General features: G+C 55.2%; 2 protein-coding genes across 2 annotated transcripts; one reads left to right on the forward strand and one right to left on the reverse strand.

The window, feature by feature from the left end:
• The first annotated feature begins 10,070 nt into the window (after nt 1–10,070).
• On the forward strand, nt 10,071–15,585 carry CCDC63 (coiled-coil domain containing 63). The gene is made up of 9 exons (XM_054844564.1): nt 10,071–10,217; nt 11,320–11,439; nt 11,923–12,104; nt 12,633–12,814; nt 13,303–13,523; nt 13,989–14,063; nt 14,463–14,655; nt 15,073–15,270; nt 15,462–15,585. The coding sequence occupies exons 1-9, from the start codon at nt 10,086–10,088 to the stop codon at nt 15,566–15,568; spliced, it is 1,410 nt and encodes a 469-aa protein (XP_054700539.1). The 5' UTR covers nt 10,071–10,085; the 3' UTR covers nt 15,569–15,585.
• A 663-nt stretch (nt 15,586–16,248) lies between these two features.
• MYL2 (myosin light chain 2) lies at nt 16,249–20,971 on the reverse strand. Its single transcript, XM_054844452.1, has 7 exons — nt 20,858–20,971; nt 19,811–19,900; nt 19,043–19,118; nt 18,038–18,142; nt 16,744–16,819; nt 16,613–16,661; nt 16,249–16,484 (listed from the first exon to the last, which is right to left on the reverse strand). The coding sequence occupies exons 1-7, from the start codon at nt 20,969–20,971 to the stop codon at nt 16,386–16,388; spliced, it is 609 nt and encodes a 202-aa protein (XP_054700427.1). The 3' UTR covers nt 16,249–16,385.
• Between the last annotated feature and the right edge of the window lie 3,715 nt (nt 20,972–24,686).

Below are 24,686 nucleotides of genomic sequence, written 5' to 3' on the forward strand. Positions count from 1 at the left end.
AGCATTAAAGACACCGTGTGGCCTCTGGAGCTTCAGAGTTGGGTTTCTTCTCCCTGGGGGTGCATCCCAGGGTGTAAAGCCCCCATTTCTGATGCACAGGGCTCCAGAGCCCTCCTGGTGTGCACAGGGGTGGGACCATACAGCGCTGACTGCCGGCTGCATCGCCTCGCTCACCCCCAGCTTTGGGGACACCAATTTTTGCCGGAGGGATGGGTGGGACTCCCTGCCGAGCCCAGCTGGGCAGGGGTGCCTGGGTCCCCTCCCTCCCCACCTCCACCTAGAGATTTCAGAGCCCGTTGGACCATTTTGCAACCCGAAAGAAGATTTTCCACCGGCAAGGGCTGCAGCTGCCCTCTCAGAGCAGCACATCCAGCTACCTCCTTTCCTCCTCTTGCAGGAGCAAAAAATTCGACAATGAAAATGAAGCTAACGACAGCGCTAATTGCTTAGGAGATGGCATGGCAGCCTGGAGCCAGTGGGATGGCGTGCCGCAGGGTTTTAAAACCGCAGATGAGTGCCCGGTGGGATATTTTGCCAGCTCAGAAGGAGATGGGAGAGAGCTGAACCGGGGAACACACTGCACAGGCGGGTTTCTAGAAGCAGCACAAGTTGAGCTGGTAAATTATAAAATGCCACGCTTGAGGTCTGTTATATAACGTCCCTTTACAGAACCTAGGAGCTAAATATAAAAGAGAGAGTTACATTTTGGGCTGGTGTAAAATGATGCTCCAGAATGGGTTTGTGTGGGAAGGAGCGCTCTGCAGCGCTGCGAGAAACGGAAAAGCTTTCGGGACCCTGGGTTCGCTCCCAGCCTCCATCACTTGTTTTCTCTGCAACCTTGTGAAAAGCATTTACTCCCCAGGTCTCAGTTTCCCTCTCTTTAAATCAGGAACAATAAAACCTCCATTTCCTTGCAGCTGCGTTGTCAAGATTAATTTATGTTTGCAAAGTGACCTGAGAATCTATAGAAACCCGAACAGTATATCATTATCCTGATCTAAACTTGGCAAATAATATCAGTGGGCAAAATTCCCCTCCCACACTGGAGGAGAAGGGGTTGTGTCAGCGTAGCCAAGAGGAAAATTCCAGCCACCGTTCTTAACCAAAAAATCCAGAAGAGAAAAGCCTTTTTGGGTTGAGACCATTCTGTTTTCCTTGAGGAAATTCCCTCCTTCATTAGCTCCGAGCAGAAGGATCAGCTCCCACGCAAATCGGCTCATGCCGATGTGCGGAGGGGGTTAATGGGAATTTTGGATGGCTCATCCTTCCCCTCCGGGTGGTATCGGTGATGCTGTGCTCCTGCAGGACCTGCAGCTAAAGCCGGGAGCATCTCCCGTGGGAAACGCAAGCGGGAGTGGAACAAAGTAGAAATGCAGAGAGATGTTGTATGTGCCGGGATCCAGCCTGCGTGGCAATGATTTGGGGCTGTTTTGCACTCCCTGGGCTCCTGCCCTTTTTCTCTTCAACTGTATTTCCACCACCAAGCCCAGCGTGGCCCTCAGCATCCTGCTCTGCTCAGAGGATGCTCCCTCCTGCCCCTGTTCTCCGTGAAATGCTGGGAACCACTCCGGTCTGTCTTCCTTCTCCTTCCTCTCTGCACGCAGAGTGAAGACTGCAAAGGCTGGGCAGTCACAGAGGAGCTGGGTGGATTTTCAGTTCGGGTTTGACCGCTCGATTTGGGGGCTCAGGGAAGCCAGGTACAGACTGAAGGATGGCTGAAGCGTGGGACATCAGAGGAAAGCCTGGCTGGGATGAGCAGGGGATGGTGCTGCCGCAGCCTTGCCCCCGCAGTGATGGAGGGATGCAAAGATTGAACCAGGATCAGCATAGTTCGGCTTCTCTCTCAGCCTAGAGAGAGCACGGGGCAGCTAACGGAGGGGCTGTTCTGGCCAGTGGGACCAGGGAGCAGCTCGCCTGGGCTCACATCAGCTGCTCATTTCCCCCCTGGAGATGGCTCATGCCCCATTCATGGGTTGCCTGCGGATGGGAGATAGGGAGATCGCTGCATCCCCTGTCTTTCACTAAGATGCGGATGATGCAGAGCATCGTGGTCCCTGAGCAGAGGATGAAATGGGGATGTAGAAGCCCTGGGAAGCCTCGTCACTCCCCTTGCACCCCTCCCTGCTGTGCAGTGCCCATCAGGAGCCGTGTTTTGCAGCCCGTGCCTGGCTGCATGGCCGGGACCTGGCGAAAGCGGATGTGCAGCCCCTCCAGGTATGGCGTGTGGTTTCTTAAAACCACCTGATCATCCAGGCCTGATCCTGTGCCTGTGAAACCCATCTGAATCGCTGGAAAAAATGTTTTCTGACAGGATGGAGATTTGCAGGGGAGTTGCCAAGCAACTGGTACAGCTCTGCCGCCTCCTGCTCCTCTCCTCCCTCTGAGCAGTCAGCAGGCAGGGGATGGCTGCATCCCTGCATCCCTGCATCCCTGCATCCCTCTGCCCTGGCCAGCCCAGCGCTCCTCGGCTGTACCACCCTGCTTCTGCCTGCCTGGGGAGGTATCACCACTCGCTGCTGGTGGGACAGAATGCTCCTGGCCAGTGGGGATGACATCTCCTGCACGCCCGACCCATGGCAAATCACCAGCAGCAGCAGGGTTAGAAACAAGGTCTCTCTTCCAACCCATCTCTGAGCTGTGCAGCTTCCTTTTGAACTAGTCCCAGAAATGCGTGCTAACACATCGAGCAAAACACCCAGGAGGGCTCATTATAACCCAACTCTGATCGGTGTCACCTCTGCGTTTCCTCGGGAGTTGCTTCAGATTTACACCAAGAGAAATATGCTGCCCGAACCCTTGGGATTTTCTTTTTTTAAAGCTTCAATTTAAATCAACTCTTGAGTAACAACCGCCTGTTACAAAAATCAGCTGATGTCCCTCGTAAAGCCTTGGACCTGCAGCGAGGGGCATGAAGCAACGGCTGGCGGGAGGGGAGGCCGCTGATAACTGCGATCTTGCAAAAGATCAGTTGCTGAGTGAGTGGCAATAAACAACAAATCCAGCCAGCTCGTAGAAATGGCAAATGGACCAGACTGTTCAGAACAATCTGTTCCTTCTCCAGAAAAGGGCTGCGGTGCTGGCGGTAGGCTGGGAAAGCGGCTATTCTTGGCGTGAAGCTGGTCTAAAATTCTGCTTCAGAAAAATGGCAGGGCCAAGACAGGGTAATTACTAGGAGACATGTCCTACATCAAATAAAAAGGCTGCAAGTGGCTTTGCGGGGCTGACTCTTCTCCCGGGAGGTTTGTGCTGAGGGAGCCTTGCTCTGCCTGGTCCCACGGACCTGCTCGCTGCCGCGTCCACGGCTTTCTGCTCCGGCAGCACAGCCGCCACACTGATGCTCGGGCAGGGAAACCCTGCTGATCCACCTCGGGTCGTTGGCCTGCATTTGTCCGTGCACTTTACTGTCTCACCTCATCATCTACTTAATCAGGCATTATTGTCACTGAGCCAGAAGGAGAGCGGTTGGTGCACCCAGTTTCTTGCCCAGTGCTGTGATTGTTGTTGGAAGGGAATACCCCAGAGTGCCCAAACCCCTCCTATAAAGCCAAAACCGGGGAGATGGAAAGATCTGGGACTGCCCATATCAATACCACGCCAGGCTGGACCTGGGGTGCAACTCCTCCAGGCAGATTTATTTCAGTTGTCCCGCTTTCCTCGGGGCTTGTGGGCTCCCCCAGGATCCTTTCCTCCTGTGCCCAACCCAGGGATCAAGTGGCCTTCATTTGATTTGGAAAAGTAAAAGAAGATAAACTGAATGCAGATGGTGCAGAACACCCGTACAACAGTTTAATTAATTGCCTTTAAATGTTAATTCAAAATAGTTTCCCTGAGTGATCTTATACAGGCAAATCCTCGGTTGCCTTAAGCCACTTCCAGAGCGTGTTCAACTAATAGGGTATTCTTAGTCCTGCTCAAGAGCATTGCACAGGGTGGTAATCAGGAATGATTAATTGGAAATAGCTCTTCTAAACCAGGCTGTACCAGCTGCATTCTCCCGTGCTGCCCAGCTCTGCCCAGAGCTGATGGGGAGCTGTTGGGGGGCACAGGGAAGGGACTCCCCCGCCGTGACGTGCAGCTTTCTCAGCCACAAACCACCTTCTCACCCCTCTTCCCAGTGCTGTCCAGCTAGATCTGACACGGATGGTTCCCAGCACGGCATCTAGATCTGCCAGCAGACTTCCCTGGGGGACAACGGGATCTGGGAGGTCACAGGAGGAATTTAGTAGCTCGGCTTAGCCATAGCCAAGCATTCCATGGGACCTTCAGAGCTATTGCATTGCATATCCCACCCCTGAGCAACACTGCCTCCTGTTCAGGTTTTAGGCTGTAAAATGGCTCTGTCCCTCCAAAACTGCTCAGGGATCAGCTAAAAGCGTTACTCTGCGCAGCTTTGCCTAAATCGCAGGCAAAATAAAATCTCCGCACAGAGAACCCCGTTCCCGGTCAGGCAAGACCCCGTGTAACAGCAGCTTCTGTGACGCCTCTGTCCTTGAGTCCTCTGCTCTCTTCTCTTGCTTCAGCTAAAATCTTCCCGCAGCGTATGAGTGCTTGCTACGAGCCAGGTTTGACCTCAGGCCAGTGAAATTTTCGGAGGTCTTTTCTTGCTTTCAGCCGGCAGCGCGTCCTCAGTTATTTTGCTTCTGCGTTTTCCCACCCGCGGTGGCAGCCTTTGAGCAGTAATTCAGCACGGCGTACCTGCTGCAGTCAAAGGCGTCCGTAAGTTAACACACAGGGATGAAGGAAATCCATGTCGTTAGGCTCTGCTGGAGGGGCTGAGCCTGCAGTGGAAAAGAGTTTTGCTTTCCCAAAGTCAAGGCCCGGGGAACTTGCTCCTAAAATGACCCTTTAAAAAATACCAAGTAATGCCACGAAGGAGTGAGTTCACTGCTGGAAATCACATTTCGCTTGGTGTCAGCAATTCAGAAGAGACCCATCTGCAGGAAATTACGATGACAATTTCCTCTTTGAGTGAAGAGGAATTACAGCTGTAATTCCTCTTCGCTGTAATCGAGGAGGCAGCAAACAGCCTCCTCTCCCCGTACTTAATACCAATTGCTCTTAAAACTTGGAGCCATGTGCCCTTACGGAGACGTCTCCATCCCATCCTGCTACCTAGAGTGCTGCTGCACTTACAGGCTGTTGGGAAAAACCTACCCAGAGGTGAAAACCAGCTACTTTTGTGCTATTTTGTTGTCTCTAATGGTGGATACGCACTTGTTATTTTTACACTGTAAATTTTCAGTGTGAGAAGGATGTCTTGCTGCATGTTTGTAGAGTGTCTGGCATGTTTGCCTCTCATTTTGTTGAGACTTTCAGTGTCAAATAAGGAAAATAGCATGAGAAGTTTGCAGTGGCGTTTCAGATGCTGGGCACAAGCACCTTTTCTCCTGGAAGGGTGCGTGCCGAGGAGGGGCAGGCAAGAAGAAGTGGTATCGTGCAGGGGTAGAATGGTTCAGCTTTGGAAGACTAGGTGGTGTATATTTTGAAATAAACCTTTTCTGTAAGAGAGACATGGAGCAAAACTCAGGCCAGTTGCAAAAGGCTGCGGGTCTACAACTCTCAATGTGTTTGCAATGCTTTTAGGACCAAAACTGGTTCCTGCCCATTGAAGGCTGCTGTGGTTCATGCACATATGAAGATAACCATTCATCGGACGAAAGAAATAAAAGCTTGGGTAGAGAATGTGCTCATGGGACGCTATTCCCAAGCAAAGTCTTGGTAAGGTGACACCACAAGACCAAGGTATCACTCCAGGTCCGCGGGATGACATTTCAGCAAAGACGGACCTAGCGCGTGTCTGAATTCAGGACCTCTTCTGTAAGGTTTTGCCATCGGACTGCTGGCTGAGAAGATCTTTCTCCATCACCAGCTGCCTCAGCAGTTGTCAGCATCTTCCTGCTCCTCCCAGCGCTGCTGCTGGAGCTGACGGGAGTTTGATTATGATTTAATCCAGGCTTTTAGAGGAGGGAAAAAAGAAAGTTTTGACAGTTCCATATATAGTCCTCTGACTCACAGATTTCATGTGTCAAGCACCGAAGATGGGTTAAGTAGAATTAAGTTCTGGATTTGTTATAAATAGGCATTAAGTAACATGAAATAATTTGCATGAAAATACGGGCCTGATTCTCTAGCTCACCCCAGAGATTTTCTTTGAGGTCGATGGGACGCTCCCGGGTAGGTGAGCTCAGATCAGAGCCAGCCCAGCTCTGACCGTCCCCTGCAGCCACCATTTAACTGGACCAGGTGAAAACGGGGAAATATGAAGAAACATTGCTGAAATCGGGAAGGGTTTACACTGGTTGCACAGATCAGAATTTGGCTCTTAAAATAGTACAAGCAGTTTTAATTACACCCCAAATCTGCAGCTGAAGGAATAATTTCTCTGTGTCAATCAGTGCTAAATGTACCTATTAAAGCAGGGAAGATGGGTTAAGATTAAAATTGCATAAAAAGTCACTTTTCTTCTGTTTCTCCCAGAAGATGGAGATTCGCTGGATTCAGATGTTACAGACGATCGCATCCTGCTCTGATTGCGGCTCTGCTGAGCCACAGCTTAAAGGTCCATCCAGACAATGAAGTCACCCTCACCCAGAGCAAGTCTGACAGTCAAGCATTGTTTGGGTGAAAACAGTCCCCTTCAGTAAAATAAGTGCTTCTGCAATGAGTGCGACAGACACAGACTCTACCAAATCAAATCCTTCCTCAATGGTTTAATTTACTGACTTCTTCACTGCTGAACAATTGAGAATTGGTCCATGGAGAAAGAACACAAAAAAGGACAGACAATATGAGCTGTATTTTGAGGCTGGACTAGTCCAAGACAAGGGAAACCAGGCTTTTGAGCCGCCCAGCATCATTGTTTCTGGAAAAATAACGTCCAGCCCGGCAGCTTTACCTTTATTCTGAAATGGAGGTTTGGCCCTATTTCTGCTGAGGGTGAGGAGAAGCAAACCGGAGAGAAGGGATCTGCAGTATGACACAGCCAGGGCCACCGAGACAGAGTGACATCCTCATCCCTGGAGAGGCTGTCGTTATTATCCCACGGAGCTGTCGATCATGCAGGAACAGCATGAAAAGCTCCGGGAGCTTCCCCCGGCCCCGGTGGGACCCTCAGGCTCCCGTGTCTTCCCAGCATCGCTCTGCCCTTGGTTGTGATTTTTCTTATCTAACGCCACATTCTGCTTTCTGCCATGAAAATCATTTCCAATTAAATTCATCCTCAGAGCCTATCTGGCTGTGAATTAGCCTGGAACTTGATGGCTGGCTCGTTAGCTCATCAAAGTCTCTGGGATAACGGGGAGGCGCAGCCTCAAGAGCGATGCGCTGTTTGGGGATTTTGCTCATCGCCTTCAACTTGCCGCAGCCCTGCAAACTGGGACGCGGGTGCCCTTTGCTCACCTTCAGCGCTTTTCTACTCCCCTTCATCCCAGAGCTGAGTAAGCAACACCAGGGCTACAAAACACAGCCCCGCTGCAGCCTCCAGCGCTGTCTCGTGCTTCTGCCCTCCAGGGATCTCAGGGTTTGCTGAGTCCCTGGGAAGGAGCCGGCCACGTGCTCCAGCTTATGGGGAAAGGATTATCACGGCTCTTGTGACTCAGCCCACGGCTCCCGTGTTCTTCCCTGCATGGAAAGGAAAGAAGCAGGCATGAATCCTCAATTTGTCCCCTCTATCGCCCACCTAAACGGTCTCTGTCCCCAGGGACCTTCCCCAGGTTGGCAGTGCCAACCGTTGCTGCTCTCCTGACGGTGGGCACCATGAGGGTGTCTGGATGCCAAGGGCTGTGGCAGTGATGTGGTGATTGCTGCCTCTCCACGAGCAAAACTGATCGAAACCGGGTGGGAAGCCCGGGGGGCTGGCTGCGGGGCCGAGAGGAGAGGGAGGGAAGGGCAGCTCCGTGGCCCCGGAGCACTGCTGGGGACGGTCAGGCACCCGGTGCTGCTCTCCGCTCAGAGCGAGAGGCTTTAAAGTCCCAGGTTATGGGATGATTCAAGCACTGCAGAGGGAAGCAAGATCCGATAAAATGAGGATTTCTGCTTGCTGTGGCCCTGCAGCCAGGGAGACATCAGAGCACGCGCTTCAGGGCTGGTTTTGGGGCACGGAAACCCCTTTGGTCGGTGCAGTGTGGGCTCCCAGCGCTCCCCACGGGCCCCGGCCACCCCCTTGCTCCATCCTCCTTGGTGACAGTCCCCATGGAGAACCCGTCCACACTCTGCTGTCGGGACACTGTCGTGGCAACCAGGCCAGTGCCTGTTCCACGGCACCTGGGGCAGTGCAGGGCACAGGACCGGGACCAGGACCAGCTCCCTGCCTGGATCTCACCTCTCCTGCGCTTCCTGCTGGAAACAGAGGCTGTTCCTTGGGAATTCCCGACTGCTGCCGCAGTCACGTCCCCTGGCTGGAGAGGAACCGCAGCACCCTGTGGCGGGGTGAGCAGCATTGGGCGGGGGGAACAGGGCAGCCCGGGGGGATGCAGCGGGGCTGGGGGGGGGATCTGCTTTGGGGGTGAGGGCTGTGGGGTCAGCCCCGTGCCCTCCCTGGCTGCAGCGGGCTGGGGGTGAATCCAAGCGATATTCCCCACTTGCACTCCCCGGGGGCTCTGCCCGCTGGCACGGGGGGGGCCTAGCCTCGCTGGGATTTCTATGGAAACCCAGGTACCGAACGGGGTGGAATAGCTCAAACCATCTGTTCTTCCCCTACTTATAAACTCGATAAGAGGAGCGTGTTTCACGATGACATCACTACAAATGCTCTCCTTTTATTCATCGCGCAGCCATCTGTGATGGTTTCCTCATGTGCCAAACACGCGAGCGGGTGCTGAGGGATGGGCAGAGGGATGTAACCACCCCCTTACCCGGGTTTTGTTTCTCCCCTTGGAAAGCAGACCTGGCCCCGCAGAGGCTCCCTCGTCCCCTTCCCAAGGCGTCCGCAGAGCAATCAGCGGAGTTAGCTGGAAGAGATGAGGGGCTCAAAGGTAAAAACTGAAGCACGAACCAAAGCTGAACTTCTCCACAGGCACTACAGAGGATCTGCCGTGGGGAGAAATAAATGCCGCGGTGCGGTGAGCCGGACAGGCGGTGGGGAAACCAGGCTTTCATTGCCAGCAAGGTGTTGGGTTGTGGTGGGGCTGATTCTGCCTGCCCTCCTGTGCTGGGCGTGAGGCTGTGGCCCGAGATTTGGGTGTTGGGGGAGGCAGGGTTGGGGAATATGGATCAGCTGAGGACACAGGTAGTGGTGGATCTTCTGCCGCAGCTTCAGTGCTTACCCGTCAGGCAGTTTCTCAGCTACAAGTCACCTTCCCACAGCCAGGGATGTGAGCACTCCTGCTCCGCTCCTGGGCAAGGTCAGCTGGGATCAGTCATGTCCCCAGCATGAGTGGCTTTGGTCCTGACTCACATGGTCCTCGCAGTCATGCTGGGTGATAAAAGAGGTGACAACCCGCTGTCACCTGCCCTCCCCGCTGCTGCAGGTCTGCACCCCGTCCTGGAATCGAGGTGCTGGCTGTGGCTCAGCTGCTGTGGTCATGGAGTTGCTTTGTGGGGCTTGGTTTTTGGGTGATAGGGAACATCTTAGGTGGCAGCGAAGAGCTGGAGGTGGTGACAGACAGCTGGAGGTGGTGATGCCATTAACCCGCTCCCCTGTGTCCAGCTCCTGCTGTCCACCACTGCTGGTCGTGTTTGCTGAAGTGACCAAATTCTCCCTCTCTGTGGCAGCAGGGAGGGCCCTCTTTGAGGCAGAAGCATCCAGACTTCTCTGTGAAGGACAAAGAAAAGCTGGCTGAAGCTGAGATCAGGAGACTGCAGCAACAGTTTCGGATAGCAGCAGAGAAGAGGAAATCTTATGGTGCCAACGTGAGGCAGCAAATGCAGGCTCAGGAGTGAGTGCAGCTTTGCTCGGCTGCGTTATGCTTGGAAAGTTCCTCCACGCCAAGATCTGGGGACCCCGCTGCTGAGATGGGGAGGGGTAAGGACCTGCTCTGGCATTGCAGGTGGGATGTGCTAAATGTCCTTTGTCGTTCCGTTTTTACAGAAAAGAAATAGAGTCGCTGACTCAAGAACACAAAGAGGTGTCATTAACGCTGAGCCAGATGATGTCCCTGAGAAATGTGATGCTGGATGACAAAAATTGTATGGAGCTCCAATGCTGTTTGGAGAACAAATATCGGTATGATTCTCTGATAAGAGACAGAAAAGCCCTGTTAGCTGAGCTGGACAACGAGGTAAGAGCATCTGGACCGTTCCCTGGCTGAGCATGGTAGAGCAGAGCAGAGTCACAGAGTGAGCCCTGTGGCTGAAACTCCTCGGTGTAAAACGCGTTTAATTCAGGCCTTGGGATACAACGCTGCCTCCTGGCAAAAGACACATGACAATGCCAAACAGATAGAGCCAGGCTCCCCTTCAAGTCAGCAGCACTGGCTAGAAAAGTAAGGTCTGACTCCCAGCCTTTTTGTCCCACCGGTCTCTGCAGCTCCGCCGTGATGGCACACACCTACCTGGGGTCACGCAGCATCCCTCTGCTTTTCCCTTGACTTTTTTTTTCTCCTGATTAAGAGGCAAAAATGAAACATTTAGTTGTGCTGCCTGAGACACGACAAAGAGAGGAGCAGCAACATCTGAGGGATGTCCCAGCACTTCTCCTGAGAACAGCCTGGTTGGGTTTGATCAGCTCTGGGGTGGGAAGCCCAGTGCTACAGCAGTGACATGTCCCTGCAGCTTTCTGCTCTGAACAAGCCGCCCATGACAGAAGTCAGGGAACGTGCTCGGGTAGTTTTCGGTTGCTAGAGGTGCTGCAGAGCTTTCCACAAGAGGGTTAGCTTTCAACCAGGGATCTCTTGGCTGAGTCATACCTCTCCCACCTGCCCCCGGCTTCGTTGTTCTCCAACTACTTCATTCTTCTTGTGGATTTATTCCCCATTTCTGGCAAAAGTTTTCCTCCACTCATTCCCAGGGAGGACTGCACAGACCCCTGCCTGGTCGGCACAATACCACTACCAAAAAAACCATCCTCATCACTTCCACTCCACGCAGACCGCTGCTGTGCCTTGCTCAACACCTGCTGAATTTCCCTGCAGAGGCAGCTGCATTTCCTTTGCGACACGAAAATAAACCCATTCCTAGTTACAGTTTATGTTTCTGCATGTGCAGGATGGGATCCTTTGGGATTAAAGCTGCTTCTATAACTCTGAGCTCATTAATGACATGGTTGCTGTAGTTAGGTCAACAGAGGGTATTTTCTTTGGCTAATTGTCCTGACAAGAGTCCAGAATGTAGGGGTGGAGATAATTATATTTTTTCTTTTTTTTTTTCCCTCTGTGTGTGCAGATACTAGAGTTGGAAAAAAAGCTTGTGAGGCAAAACCAGATAGCAGCGAAGGTGAGGCAAGCAAACAGTAGCAAACGGCTGCAAAAGCAGATTGAGACACTGGAGATGCGTCTAAACAATGTAAGTAAACATTTATCAGACCTTTGGAGACCACGTGCGGGGCCACACTGGGGCCTGTGCAGAACGCTTTTTGGTCAGGACGAAGGGTGATGGTGCAAAGGCATTTGGTTGACACAAGCTGCATAAAGGACCTGGCTTGTTCCCCTGGCCTGATTGCTCCCAGAATATCTCAAAGGCTCCTTCAAGCTTGGTGACCCAAATGCAGCGCTTGTGCCATGCCAAGAAGCCTGAAGGTCTGCACCTGTTTAGTGATAAAACTGAGCTGCCTGAAGCCACCTTGCCTTGGACAACACCAGCTCCAGGTCTCTGCCATGATCGGCCTGGCCTACTGCTGCTTCCCCTGTCTTTGGGAGGAGGATGGTGCAGGGCCAGCTTAAAATCTCTTGGGCTGTGTTTGTCCCAGCCCTGGTCAAGGTCTTCAGGCAGACACCTGAGTCCCCCAGTCTGGCACCAGCCTCAAACCTTTTGCTTCCCTCTCCCCAGGCCACTGTCCATTTCAATGCCATCCTGACCAGAAATAACAAGCTCCGAGAAGAGATTGAAAGCCTGCGAATCCAGAAAGCCGTTTTGGACAACTCCTACTTGAAGCTCCATAAGAAGCTGGATCAGCAGAGGAGAAGGATGAACACTGCCGTTAAGCGATCCGCACAAGCCTACAAGCAGCGGTACGTGGCCTTGCGAACCCTCTGTGACAAACTTGGCACCGACAGCAATGCCAGTGATGAGTATCGATGTAAAGAGAGACCGACTGCAACTTCAGAGAGAGGATTCACCGCTCTTGTCTAGAGCTGGGTGCTAAGGGCTAGGTGCCTGGTCAGTGCAGGGAGGCTGGTACCTCCAGGGTGCGATTTACTCCACCTATCCCAGATGTTTTTTGGGATGGGGTGAATCACCCCATGGAGCAGTCTCTTTCCTCTGAGTCCCACCTGAGCCCGTATAGGGGGATGCAGCAGACCTGGAGCAGAGGCCAGCCGGCTCCAGACACAGTGAGCCTGGCTGCCACAGCTGGGTGCTGTGTTTGAGTCCAAAACCCCACCAAGAGCTGTCTTAGTTTGCTCCTGGCCTTGGGCTACGTCTGGATGAGAGCCGGGCAATATCACGGGGGCTTTCCTAGGACAGGCACGGACACGCATGGGAATGGCCAGGAATACAAGTCCTTATACATGGTGTAACCTACTGCTCTCTGTGTGCAGGGTGGAGGTTCTGGCAAGGATTTCAGCCATGAAAGAAAGGCACAGCAAAGACATTGTCCAGTACAATGTCGAGCTGCAGGAGCGGGAGCGTGTCCTTCACCAGGAGGACAAACTGAAAGCCTTCGCAATCGCCAAATTTACAGATCGCTCTGAATTGGAGGAACAGGCCCAAAAGAAAAAAGGTACCAGATGACAGAAACCACGTGCAACTGGGACTGCAAACCAGGAGCCCAGGGTTGGCTAGGGGGCTGCTTATAGCACTGCACCCTAAAGGCAGGACCTCTCCCTGCCCACAGGCTCCTTCACCCACCCTTTGCCCTACAGAAGAAAAGGATGAACAGTGATAACCGAGTGAGGCCACCCAAAGCCATGTGTCTTGGGGTGTGCTTGGGGGAGAGGGAGGGATGGGGAGGCAGGGAGCTACCCGTGTGTGCAACCATGGCTCCTTTTATCCTCCCGGGGAGGGATCCCACTGTGTTTGCCCCATTCCCATGCAGACTGTGAGCTCCCTGCTTAGTTTCTGGGTGAAAGAAAGACACCCTTGGCCCCTCCAGTGCTGCTTCCCCTGCCCTGAGCACCCTGCCCAACCCCAGAGCACCCACAGGGGAAGGCTCGGCAAAGGGCAGCCCGCAGGGACATGCACAGTCCAGGCTCTCCATCTCGCCCTCAGCCCTGAAGGCAGCCCAGCAAGCGAAGCGGAGCCAAGGAGAGAGCTTCGGGAGCCGGGTGGTGGCTTATAAGCGCCTGCTGGAACTGACGGAGGATGGGAACATTGATCGTCTGCTGAATGGCTTCATCGAAAAGGAGGAGAAGAACTTTGCCTGCTTCAACTACATCACTGAGCTGAACAACGAGATGGAGAAGATGCAGTGGAAAATCAAGGACCTCCAGGTCTGTCCCAGGCTCTTCATGTCTCCCCTTCCTCAGCTGGTGCTTTTGGACTGGGGTGGGTTTTTACTCTCCCATGTGTCCAGCATCACCACCCACACCAGAGCCCAGCTCACGGGTGGGATTAGGGGAATGCAAAGGGGTAGCCAAAAATATAACTCCAATAGGCAGAATGCTGCGTTCTCAGAGCTAAAACTGTCTCAATGCTGCCACCGTGTACCCAGCAAAAATATTGCAATATCCAGGAGAGGCCAAGAGCCACCCTGGCCACGTGTGGGGCTGGCTGGAGTGAGAAGTGCTGCCTGCTGTGGGGTCATCACCTGCCCTCCTAGTCTGGGGACAGTGGTCTCCAGAGGGGTTAGGTGGGGTGTCCCTGCTCCCAGGGTGGAGGGATGGTCCCCAGCCTCTGTTAGGCACCTCTGGTGGGCATTCAGCCAGTACCCCCTCCATGTGCTTGTGTTTACACAGAATGAAATTACAACCCTCATTGCGGACCAGAAGTATGCAGAGAGCAACAGCCTTCATGTCCTGAAGGAGCTGGAGGTATGGTGGACAGGATTTCCCTCCGTAAGGGCAGCAGACCCCTGACCGTCCTGGCACGTGTCCTAGGGAGTCTGGTCCTGTCAACGCTGCTCTGGCCAACAACTGGAGAGACGTGGGCAGGAAAAGGCTCTGCATCGGCTTGTGGCAGCCTTGTGTCTCCTGAGAGATCCCAGTGCTTGGTGAGAGGGTGACTGCAGGGCTCCTGCCAGCCCTGGTCCTGGGGCTGCAGCATGGGGAGCTTGGGATCTCCTTCACAGAACCTTTTCCCTGCAGGGATGAGAGCATCCCACAGCTTCTTCTGGGATGTCTCCAGTGTCCTGACTGGAACTGGCCAACACTGGGATGGGGGTGGGGAGGACAGGGGGCTGGCGTGACACCCAGCAAAACCTTTGCTGATAGGAAAGACTAATGGAAACTACTGAACAAGCCAACCGGGAAAAAAACAGATGCAATGAGAGCAACAAAGTCCTGGGCCAGCTCGAAGCCAACATGGAGGCCCTGTTCAAAGGAATCAACTGTGACGCTACGAAGACAATGAAGCAGCTTGGAGAAAATGGGCACATCACGGATCTGAACCTGATGCAGTTTTTGGGTGGGTCAGGGCTGCCTGTCTTTTCCTGCCATGTGGCGTGGACCTTGTATGCCCACGACCCCATTGCACTGTGTTTTAACTTGAGCTGGGTTTTTTCCCCTTACCCTGTCATGTGTGGGTGTCCTTAGTGTGAATTTAGGGTGCCAAATTCCCAGGAAATTCAGGAGCTCACCCGGCTGTATAAACACCCCAGTGGACTCCCAAGCCCCCTTTTTGGCTCTGGATATGGGACCCAGCCTAGGGACCCTCGCCCCTGGGGAGACAGGCTGCCTGATGGCACTGCCTCGGGGCGATCAATGGAGTCCCATCGCTTGCTGGCATGGTTCCGTACCGCCCCGCGCTCGGCAAACAGCCGGGGGTGGTTTGGGCAGGGGCCCGGTGCTTGGGCCCTGCAGGACAGCGCTCCCTCCTGCCCAGGTATCCTGGAGAAGACGACCACCGAGCTCCTGCTGAAGGAGTCCATCCTGCGCTACACGTTGACCAAAGGCTCGCGTCGGGCCCAGCCCTTCGCCAATCCGCTGCTGGGCAGCACTGAGCTCCTCCGGACAATGGATCGGGCCCGGCTCTGCCCGCCGCCCCCCGTCCTGGACAGCACCGCCAACGCCGTCAATGCCTGTGAGTGTGTGAGGTGGGAGCGAGGGGCTGTGGCCACACAGCCAGCCAATCCACAATTCCCCTCTGGCTGCCCGGCCAATCCCCGGCTGTCAGCTATCCTCCCCAGCCAATCCCAACCAGCCTGCCCCGCCCCACCGGGTATATAAGGCCTGTGGTGGGGTGTGTGACGGGGTGGCCATTTTCTCACACAGTGGAGGTGCCGCTGGACCACGGCCAGCTGCGCCAGCTGATTCTCCAGAACCAGGAGAAGAAGCGGGGCAACGCCGCTGGCACGGGCAAGAAGGGCGTCAAGGTGTGAGAACCCGGCGGGAGCAAGTTAAATAAACAGTTTCACTCCTGAGCTCTCCCTCTGCTTTTTCGCCCTGGCTGTTGTTCCAGCTCCCTTCCCCTCTGGAAGGAGCCCAACGTCTTCTGCAGCCTTCAAAAGCTTGCCGGGTGATATTTCGGCCTGGTTTCGCCCACTGCTGACAGCAGCCACAGCTGGGGGCGGGAACAGCTGCTCTTCGGTGGGGTGCCGTCCCCATCACGCAACCCAACACGCTTCCCGCACCCGGGCATCGCGTGGCTGCTAGGGAGGAGATGGGGACCACGGTCTCGGTCCTGCACCATGCCTGCCCAAGGAGGGCCTGGGGGGATGCAGGCGAGATGAGTGTGCTTGCTGGGTGTTCCCTGCTAAGTTGGGAGAAGCTGGGAGCTCTCTGCTGCCTAAAGTAAAGCCAGGCTCAGTGCTGGTCCTGGGCTGGTGGGACCAGATGGCTGCTAGCCACAGCCCAGTGCGAAATGGGTGGTTTGGGGATGGGAGCTGGGCCGGGCTAGGAAACAGCGGGCAGAGGGACTCGAGGGCAGGCGGGTGTGATGTGCCGTGGGGCTGGGAGGCTGGGGGCAGCAGGGTCTGGGACAGGTCTGGGGGCTCCCGCTGGGCACGGATGCACTGCACAGACACACCACGCAAGCCCAAGCACCGCTCACAGCAGTGGCTGGATTTCCTCTTGCCAAAAGGCAGTTTAATGTGGACTCTATTCATGTGTTCCCCGGGGGGGGAGAGGCAAAGGGACCCCCCTGTGCCACCTAGAGAGAGACAATCTCGCGGTGCCAGCCCCAGCACCAAGTGAGGACTAGTCCTTCTCTTCACCATGCGTAATGACGTGGACGAGGTTTTTGTAATCCAGGTTGCCAGATACGTCTGGAGGGAAGGCTGCGAACATCTGATCGATCTGCCGGGAAAGAGCTGGGGTGAAAAGGCGGCACAGAAGGGGTTTGTGGCTGGGGCTGGGAGGAGGACTGGGGGATTGTCGGGATGGAGGGTGCAAGAGGCTGGCAGGGGGTGGGAAGGAGCTCGTACCTCTTCCTGGGAAAACCTCTCACCCTGTGTCATCAGCATTTCTTTGATGCTGCAAACAAGAGAGCACGGTGAGCACCAAGGAGACCTCGGTGGGGATGCTCGCTCTGCCCCCCAGACACCCCTGCACTCACTAGGCGGATTTCAGGCCTTTACCCTCTGGATCGAACACCTTGAACGCATTCAGGATCGTCTCCTCCGGGTCAGCACCTGTGGGTGACATGGCCACAGCCATTGGAGGTGGTGGAGGAAGAACCCAGCTGCAGCCTCCTGCTTCCCCCAGCCTTTAGGGGGAAGATGGGGGGGTGCGCTGGGAAGCAGGGGGCCCTGTGAGAACGCCGATCCCGCAGCTCTCCCACGCTGGCCGGGGCCTCAAGTGCAGGTGGTGTCACTTAGAGGAGCAGACGTAGGATCGTGGTGTGCACACAAAGCAGGCTGTGTCGCCACCACCCTGGCATCCGGCATCTATCTAATCTTTTGGGTGTATTTATAGAGCTCAAGGCAGAGGCCCCTGGGGCCGTGTAGCCTCCTGGAGATCTGCAGGGAGACTGCATGCCTTGAGTTGCATAAGGGATACAGCGTGCAGTCGGACGGTGCTGTTGGGTCAAAGTCACACTGTAGCCAGTGGCCATCAGTGCCGTCGGAGCCAGCACGGCGGGCTCAGAGTTGCTGCAAGATCTCCTGTCCCCCATTTCTACGTGGACAGCAGAATCACAGTCTGCTGGGTTTTTTAATGGATGATGAAACTGAGGCACAGAGACCTGCTCATACCCCCCAGCAGGTTGGGGAGACACAGGATGAGATCCAGATGTCTGGATTGGCAGCCCCAACCCTGCCTTTGGGACTGTTGGTATTGCAAGTCAGCATGAGTTCTGGGGCACGGGGACCTCCCTGGGGACAGTTACTCCAGGTACATGATGCTGAGTTTGTCCTATCTGCGGGGAGGCAGGGAGAGCACCCAAGCCCGGTCAGACCCTGGGTTGGCCAGTCCAGGATTTGGAGGATGAGGACTGCAGCTCTTGGAGAGAGAGGCTGTTGCAAGTGATGGTCCCACCAAAGCCTCTGTCTTTATGGGGAGCCAGTGGGAGAAGGTGGCACTAAGGGATGTGGGAGGGATAGGTGAGGGAGACCATTTCACAGGCATGCCATGGTTGTCCCCAGGTGTCACCTCTTGGCCATGGTGTGGGAGGCATCTTTGCTCTGACCCACTTCCCGGGCTTCGCATGCCGCAGTCTGGCGTTGGTGCCACCCGCCTTTCTTTAGCAGCTCCCATCTGAGGCCTCCAAGGAGCCTCTCACGGGTCTCACCTGGAAGGGTGATGGAGGACCCAGGAGCTGGGTGGCTTCCCCAGGTGGGATGGGATATTGGTGATGGTGTGGGTGCCCACCCCCACCCCATCCCCCCCCAGCTCCCCAGGTGCCCTCTCACCCTTGAGTTTCTCCCCAAACATGGTGAGGAACACAGTGAAGTTGATTGGGCCAGGTGCCTCCTTTATCATCTCCTCGATCTCCTCGTTTTTCACATTCAGGCGCCCTAGGAGAGAGCAGCGTTGGGTGAATCATGTGTCCATGTCTGGCTGCAGACGTGTGCAGATCTCCGGGCTCTGCTCTATGTGCTGGGGGCTAAAGGACACACCACGGGAGCCTTGCCCTGGAGGTTTTTCCCCCACCCGAGGGAAGCAGCACAGCCCTGGGGAGCCACCTCTGTCAGGGAATGGCAGTAACAGAAGTGGGGAGGGAAGAATCATGTGCTGGCAGAGGATGAGTGGGATAAACATCTCCAGCTCTGGTTTCTTGGGCTCCAGGATCACAGAAAAGAGGGCTGCAAAGGACCGAGCTGTTCAGTTTCCTTCCCTCACTGCCCCATGCATCAGCTGGCTTCAGCCCTCTTTGGAAGACATTTTGGGTCAGAACCACCAGCTCTGTGGTTCCCCTGGCCTCTGATGGCAGAAGCGAACAGGTCTGAATGCCTACGTCCTTTACCTGAGCTTAGGTTGTCTTTGGGACTCCCCGGCCCCATCGCTGGTTTGCGCTAGCCTCCGTGATGAGACCACCAAGCTCACAACTTCACAGCTTCCCACGAATCCCATAAATCCCCCCAATGCCCGTACACCCAGGGATGCCGTGGGATGGGCACAGCCAGGTGCTTCGTAGCACGCAAGAAGGCAGGGAGCACTCGCCCGTGGATAATCCAGGAGCTGGGTCTCTCTAGTACCTGCGGGTTTAAACACCCGCTGCTGTGGGAGCTGCTCTGAGCCACCCCGCGTGGATCTCACCCGCTAACAGAAGTGGTTTCAGGTCAGGAGGTTTTCAGCAAAGCAGGAGATCCCGTTAACCGCTGGGGCTTGGTTCAATGGGGGCTCACAGCTAGTTTCTTACTTAATAGGTCTAATGTTGTTGAAGCTGTTGGGGAGGGTCCTAAAAGGGGGCTCACCCAGTGCAGCAAACGTGTCCCTCAGATCTGCCTTGTCAATGAAGCCGTCTCGGTTCTGATCCATGATGGTGAATGCCTGGAAGCACAGGAGGAGGGCAGGGAGCACAGGGAGAGCTGTCAGCCTTTGCAAAGGCTTTGGTACCCTGCTCCCCCCGCCCTTCGACTTGCATGGGACAGGGTCACTCTGAGCCTTGCCCGAGGTGGGGCTTTGGGGGTCCTCACCCGGCGAGGGAGCAACGACTTAATCCAGCAGCAATCCTGGCTCCCGTGCCCTTGGGCAGTGCGGGCTGACAGCTTCCTACGGCAGCCCAAACCCTAATGCCCTGCAGACCCTCTGCCTTGGGGACAAAGCCCCCTCGCCCCAGGATGAGACCAACTGGGGAGGACAGCCTGAGCCACCAGCAAACCCAGCTGGGGCCAGTTATCCCCGTAACTGGGATCTACAGGACCGTGTGCCGGCCGCGCAGGAGGTAAATCGTGAGGAGCTCCTGGCATGGCAGGAGGGAGCTGTTTGGGAGGATGTGCTCCTGCTCTCCTGGATGCTGCCGGCTCCTCTGCGGGGTGCGGGCTCCTAGGAAGCTTTGAGGCGATGCTGTATTTAACAATTGTCGCTGAGTTGTTATTTGCACTTTTAAAATGAAACGACTCAAAAGCGGGCGTGCTGCCTCTTGTTGCAAACCAGCTGTCACCGCTCTGAAAGCACTGAGGAAAGAGCTGAAGGTCACATCGCATCAAGGACCCTCGGTCATTTCTACCAAACCCACCTACCTCTTTGAATTCCTGGATCTGGGCCTGCTCGAACATGGAGAAGACGTTGGAATTAGCACCTTCAATCCTCTTCTTGGCTTTCTTGGGTGCCTGCAGGGGTTCAAGTATGTATCACTAACTCACTGGCTTTTTATGGTGTGGAATAAAAGCACGAATCTACCCTATTCTTAGTCCTGAGTCCTTCACAGTAGCTCTGGGCTGGTGCTGCTACTGCACTTGGGTGCTCAGTGGTTTTCCCGTGCGTTGCTCGGGAGCTCTGGGCGCAGGCAACCCTCCAAGATACTGAGGGACTTTAAGATTTCTGCTTAACTTACAGCTCCATCTTTGCTTTCCCGATGAATTTAGGCAAACAGGCGCAAGGAAAGATGAGTTGGGAAATCAATTCCCCACCAAAGGCTACAGCAGGTAAGATCTTCCCTGGTGGAAACCCGGGTCTGGGAGTGCTGCTGAGGTTGCACGCAAGGGCTGTAGTTGTTAGGTGCTTCCTTACCTTTCTGTGCCTCTCGCTAAGAACACAGCACTTACTAAAATGCTTATTAAAAAAATCTGCCTCCTCCTGTACTGAGGCTTGAAACAACCAGAGATGGCTTGATGTCTTTCGAACAGGAGCGGAGGACAGAGCCACTCATCCTCCCACCCTGCCCGTCCTCCCTCGTTCCAGCCGCGTGCTCCGGCAGCCTTTCCCTCTAACTGGGGGGGGTCGTCTGCCAGGAGGAGGCAGAGCGGGAGGGTTTGGGGGGGGACAAGGGCCCTTCCTCTCCATGCATGGAGGAAGGGAAAGCAGAAAGATGGCATTTGGACCCGAAAGCGATCTACCCCAGTTAGAAAGTTCCGCTAGCGTGGGAGACACCTCTCTGTTCCCCGTGGGATGCTTTTGATGCAGCCAGAAGCTCCCTGCCTTACTCCCCCCCCTTTTTGGGGCACAAGGGATCCTTGGCTGTTACATCCCTGTCGCCTCCATCGCTCCCTGCCCGTTAAAGCTATCCTGGTGAAAAAGCTAACAGATTTTTCCCTTTCCCATCGGAGCTTTGGGCTCTCAGTACTCACCATGGCTTCACACAGCTGACGGTGTTGCTGCGAGAGGCGTCTCGGAGGCAGTCCCTCGCTTCCCCTGGGCTGAAACAATAAATACATCCCACTCCAGGTTAAAAATAACCCCATGCCCACTTTTGGCTGTAATAGGTAAGTTAGCCGCCCCCAACCCTGTTGTCTCTGATTTTCCCTGTCCCTCTCTCGCTAATCTGGAATAGCAGCTTGTTGTTGTCAACGACTGACATGACATGTGAGCCAGAGAGGGTTTCAAGGTTAATGAAGTGCCAGGCGGCCCCGCAGCTCCCACACTGGAGATGCTGACCCGTGGCGGGGACTGCACAGGAGCAATCCCACCTGTGTTTGTCACTCGGGCTGTGGCCGGGCTTTTCCCCTCTGCCGGGACATGCAAGGAGGTCTTGGCCCCGGGGGGACCCCCAGATACAGTCGCCCAAGCTTTGGGACATGGATGTTTCACCACGGTCCTGCCAGGCATCTCTGGGAGCCTTCATGCCCCATCGCAGCGTGCGCGTGGCAAAGCCGGGTGCTGCCCAGCTGCTGGAGGTGGAGGAGCCCCGCTGTCCTACGTGCAACGGGGTCCCACCGCTTGTAACACTCGAGGAGCAGAAGAGGCTGCCGGCCACCCCGTCTCTGGATCAAGGGGACCATCCTGCCGCAGCACCAGCTCAGACGCAGCACCCCATCCCAGAGCACTGGGATGATGCTGGAGGCAGATGCTGAGCTCCCGCAAAGTCGGGCAGGCACGCAGGGCTCCTCTCTCATGTGTCACCCCCCACCGAGGCACCTGTCACCCCGTTAAGCCAAACACTTGCTCGCCCTGGTCCTGGTGAGACGCACGCAATTAACTCTCCCCATCCCGGGTGCTGGCGGCCAGTGCGGGGCCACATCCTGCAGCACCCAGGAGCGGTGGCACTCACGCTGCCGGCCGCCGTGGCTCCCCAGCCGAGGTACGGCGTGGCTGCCCTGGCCGGAGGGAGCCACTGAATCCGCAGACAGGCAAGCAGCAATCCTGCCAAACCTCTGCTGCTGTCTGGGACCCGTCCCCGGCACTCTCGCAGAGCAGAACTGCTGGCGATCGGGGTGGTTCTGTTTTGTCTTCGGTATTTTTAGCCCGTTAATTTTATCTCCCTTCCCTCTTGCCTTGACCTGGCGGCGTGGATGTGCCGGGGTGGGAATGGCGCACGGGGCCCAACGATGCCCGTCGGCCGCTGCCGCCGCAGCCCCCCCCAAGCTCTGCCATGCCCTGCACGGCTGCAACCCGGTGGCGGGGGCACGGGGGGCTGCTGGCCTCGCTGCCTGCACCGCTGCCTGGCGTCGTCCCCTCTGTGTGCCGAGGAGGCCAGTGGGTGAGCGGAGAGGGCTGGGACAGGGCTGGGAACAAAGGCAGCGTGAAACAGGATCCCCGGAGCTCTGGGCTTTGCCCAGACGCTGCCCTCGTTGCCCCAGAGGACACAAATATCGTGTTTAATCCCTGGCACTCGCCGCTCGGTCACACCTCGACGCCCAGCTGCTGCGGCCGAGCCAGCGAGGATGGCATTGCACGGAGGATTTGAGTAGGCAGCGGGGAAATGCGTAGGGATAAGTGCCTGGAAAGGAGAAGAGCCCTGATCCAGGGATGACTGCCTCCTCTGGATGGAGCTGCAGCTGGGGGAAGGGATTTCAGGATGAGTTTTGGGGTCTGCCTGAGCAAAAGGGCAGGCGAGAGAGCTGGGCGGCAGAGCTGGGGCAAGGACCAGCCCCAGGCACGCAGGCGCAGCCGGGGATGAGGGGGATCAATCTCGGCACGGACGCTCCCTCCTCCTGCCAAGTTCAGCTGGATTCATCGGCCAGCCGAGCCCAATTACCTTAATTTGTGGCATTAAGGAAAAATCCATAAGCATCAGGGAAGTGATGTGTAGCGGTTTAACGGGACCGGTTGGCCGTGGAGCCGCCGGCGCCGCCTGGGCACTGCTTGTCCCTGGCTCCGTGTCCGTGCCGGGGCATGGCTGGCGGCATGGGAGACAGCCTTGGAGCCATGGTGATTTCCCAGAATTTTTTTTTTTTTTGGGGTGGGAAGCACCATTTCCACCTGCCCAGCCTGGAAGAGGTCAGACCTCGGTCTCTCCCCGGTGTTGCCCACGTTGTGGTTGGGGGTGAGATGGTGGCTGGGGGCTTCGAGGGCACGGCTGCGTGCACAGGGGCCGAGCGTGGCGCAGAAATCCTGGCCGGGGATGGGGTGCAGATGGCTGCCCGTGCTTCTGCTGTAATTTGTAAGACGGTGCATCTGCTCCGCTGCTCACTTCTCGCTGTCAGACGTAATCCTCTGTGCTGCACGGGCCGGATCCTGCCCACCCCCGCTGAGGACCCTGGTCCAGCCTGGGGATGAAGGTGGCTCCAGTCACATCTTTTCCTTGCCCTCCTGTGGATATTGGGGGACTTACGGGAATGCAGGAAAAACTGAATGCTTTAAATATATATGTAAGTACATATATGCATCTATAGAGCTCTGTAGCGAACAAAAGAGCTGTTGGGAAGCGGCTGCAGCCTGTGAATGGATGTCAGGGAATAACACACGTATCCGTGCCATGGCAAAATCAAGCATCGTCCTTTCTTATCTGCGAAAGAGCCTGTGTTTTACATGAAAAAGCCTTTCTAATTAATAGGACAGCCCCTCTTGAGCTCGATAAAAAATGGAGTCAAAAGGATTTGATTAACCCTCGCTCTTTTCAAGGCGCGTGCTCTGCCTGAGCGAGATGCGTGCCTGTGCCGGAGCCGAGTCCTGCCCGCGGCCGATAACGGGCTGCCTTCGTCCCAGGGAGCCCAGCAGCACCGTGCCCGTGGGTAGCCCCAAGTCTGGACATTGACAGAGCCGATTTGGGGGTGCCCGGGCCCCAGGGCTGGCCGAGCGCGGCTGCGCCGACGTGCTGGGATGCTCCAGAGCCAGCCCGTGCAGCCATTCGCTCCACGCTGTTGTGGTTTCTTTATGAATATATTTTGCTCCAACCGATATTTTTTTCTGCAATCAGATACATTTGACTAAACTAATACATATGTATACACGCCGGTACGTTCCCATTCAAACCAATGTAAATTACCTTTGACCAATACATTTTCCCAGGAAATCAATGCATTTTAACACTGGATAATATTTATGAAATTGAATTTTTTTATTGAAGCTAATGCAATTCTCTTCTATTTTATGCATTTTTATTAAACTAATGCATTTTAAATTAAACTGTTGTATATTAACTACAATGGCTGTTGGTACTTACAGTAAAATAATATATGTTTGCTGAAATCAATACATATTCCAAACCTAGGAATTTCCAGTTAACAAGGCTATATCAAGTATAACAAATGCATGTAGCTACTTAATTTGATGCTTATATACACTGGCTGGTATATTTGTTTATTGGTAATGATTATTTTTAAAGGGAGAAAGCTTATTAAAGGTAGAAAGATGGATTGCTGTGCAGCTCAGGGCTGCAGTTTGAAGCCGGCAGCAGTGGCCACCCCATCCCCGGAGCTCAGGCTGAGGGGGGCCGTGGGGGTGGCCCATGTGTCCCCCAGTGCTGGCTGGTGGCTGAAGCCCATCTCCTCTGCCACAGATGGCCTCTGCGCCCTTGGCCACATCCCTGTGCCTCAGTTCCATTGCGTGGGAGTTTGGGGGCATCTTTCCCTTTCCCTGGGCTTGCTCTTGCTCATCGGGCTCCCCCCCGCACAGCCCCTTTCTGCTGGCAGCATCCTCAGGAGCTTTCAGAGGGTTTTATCCATCTCCCCGTGGTGTTCAGAATGTTTCAATGTTTAACAGCTTATTCCAGACAGACTTAATTTAGCAGCTTTGCCT

Source organism: Grus americana, chromosome 16 (genome assembly GCF_028858705.1).
Source record: "Grus americana isolate bGruAme1 chromosome 16, bGruAme1.mat, whole genome shotgun sequence".
Lineage (NCBI taxonomy): Eukaryota > Metazoa > Chordata > Aves > Gruiformes > Gruidae > Grus > Grus americana.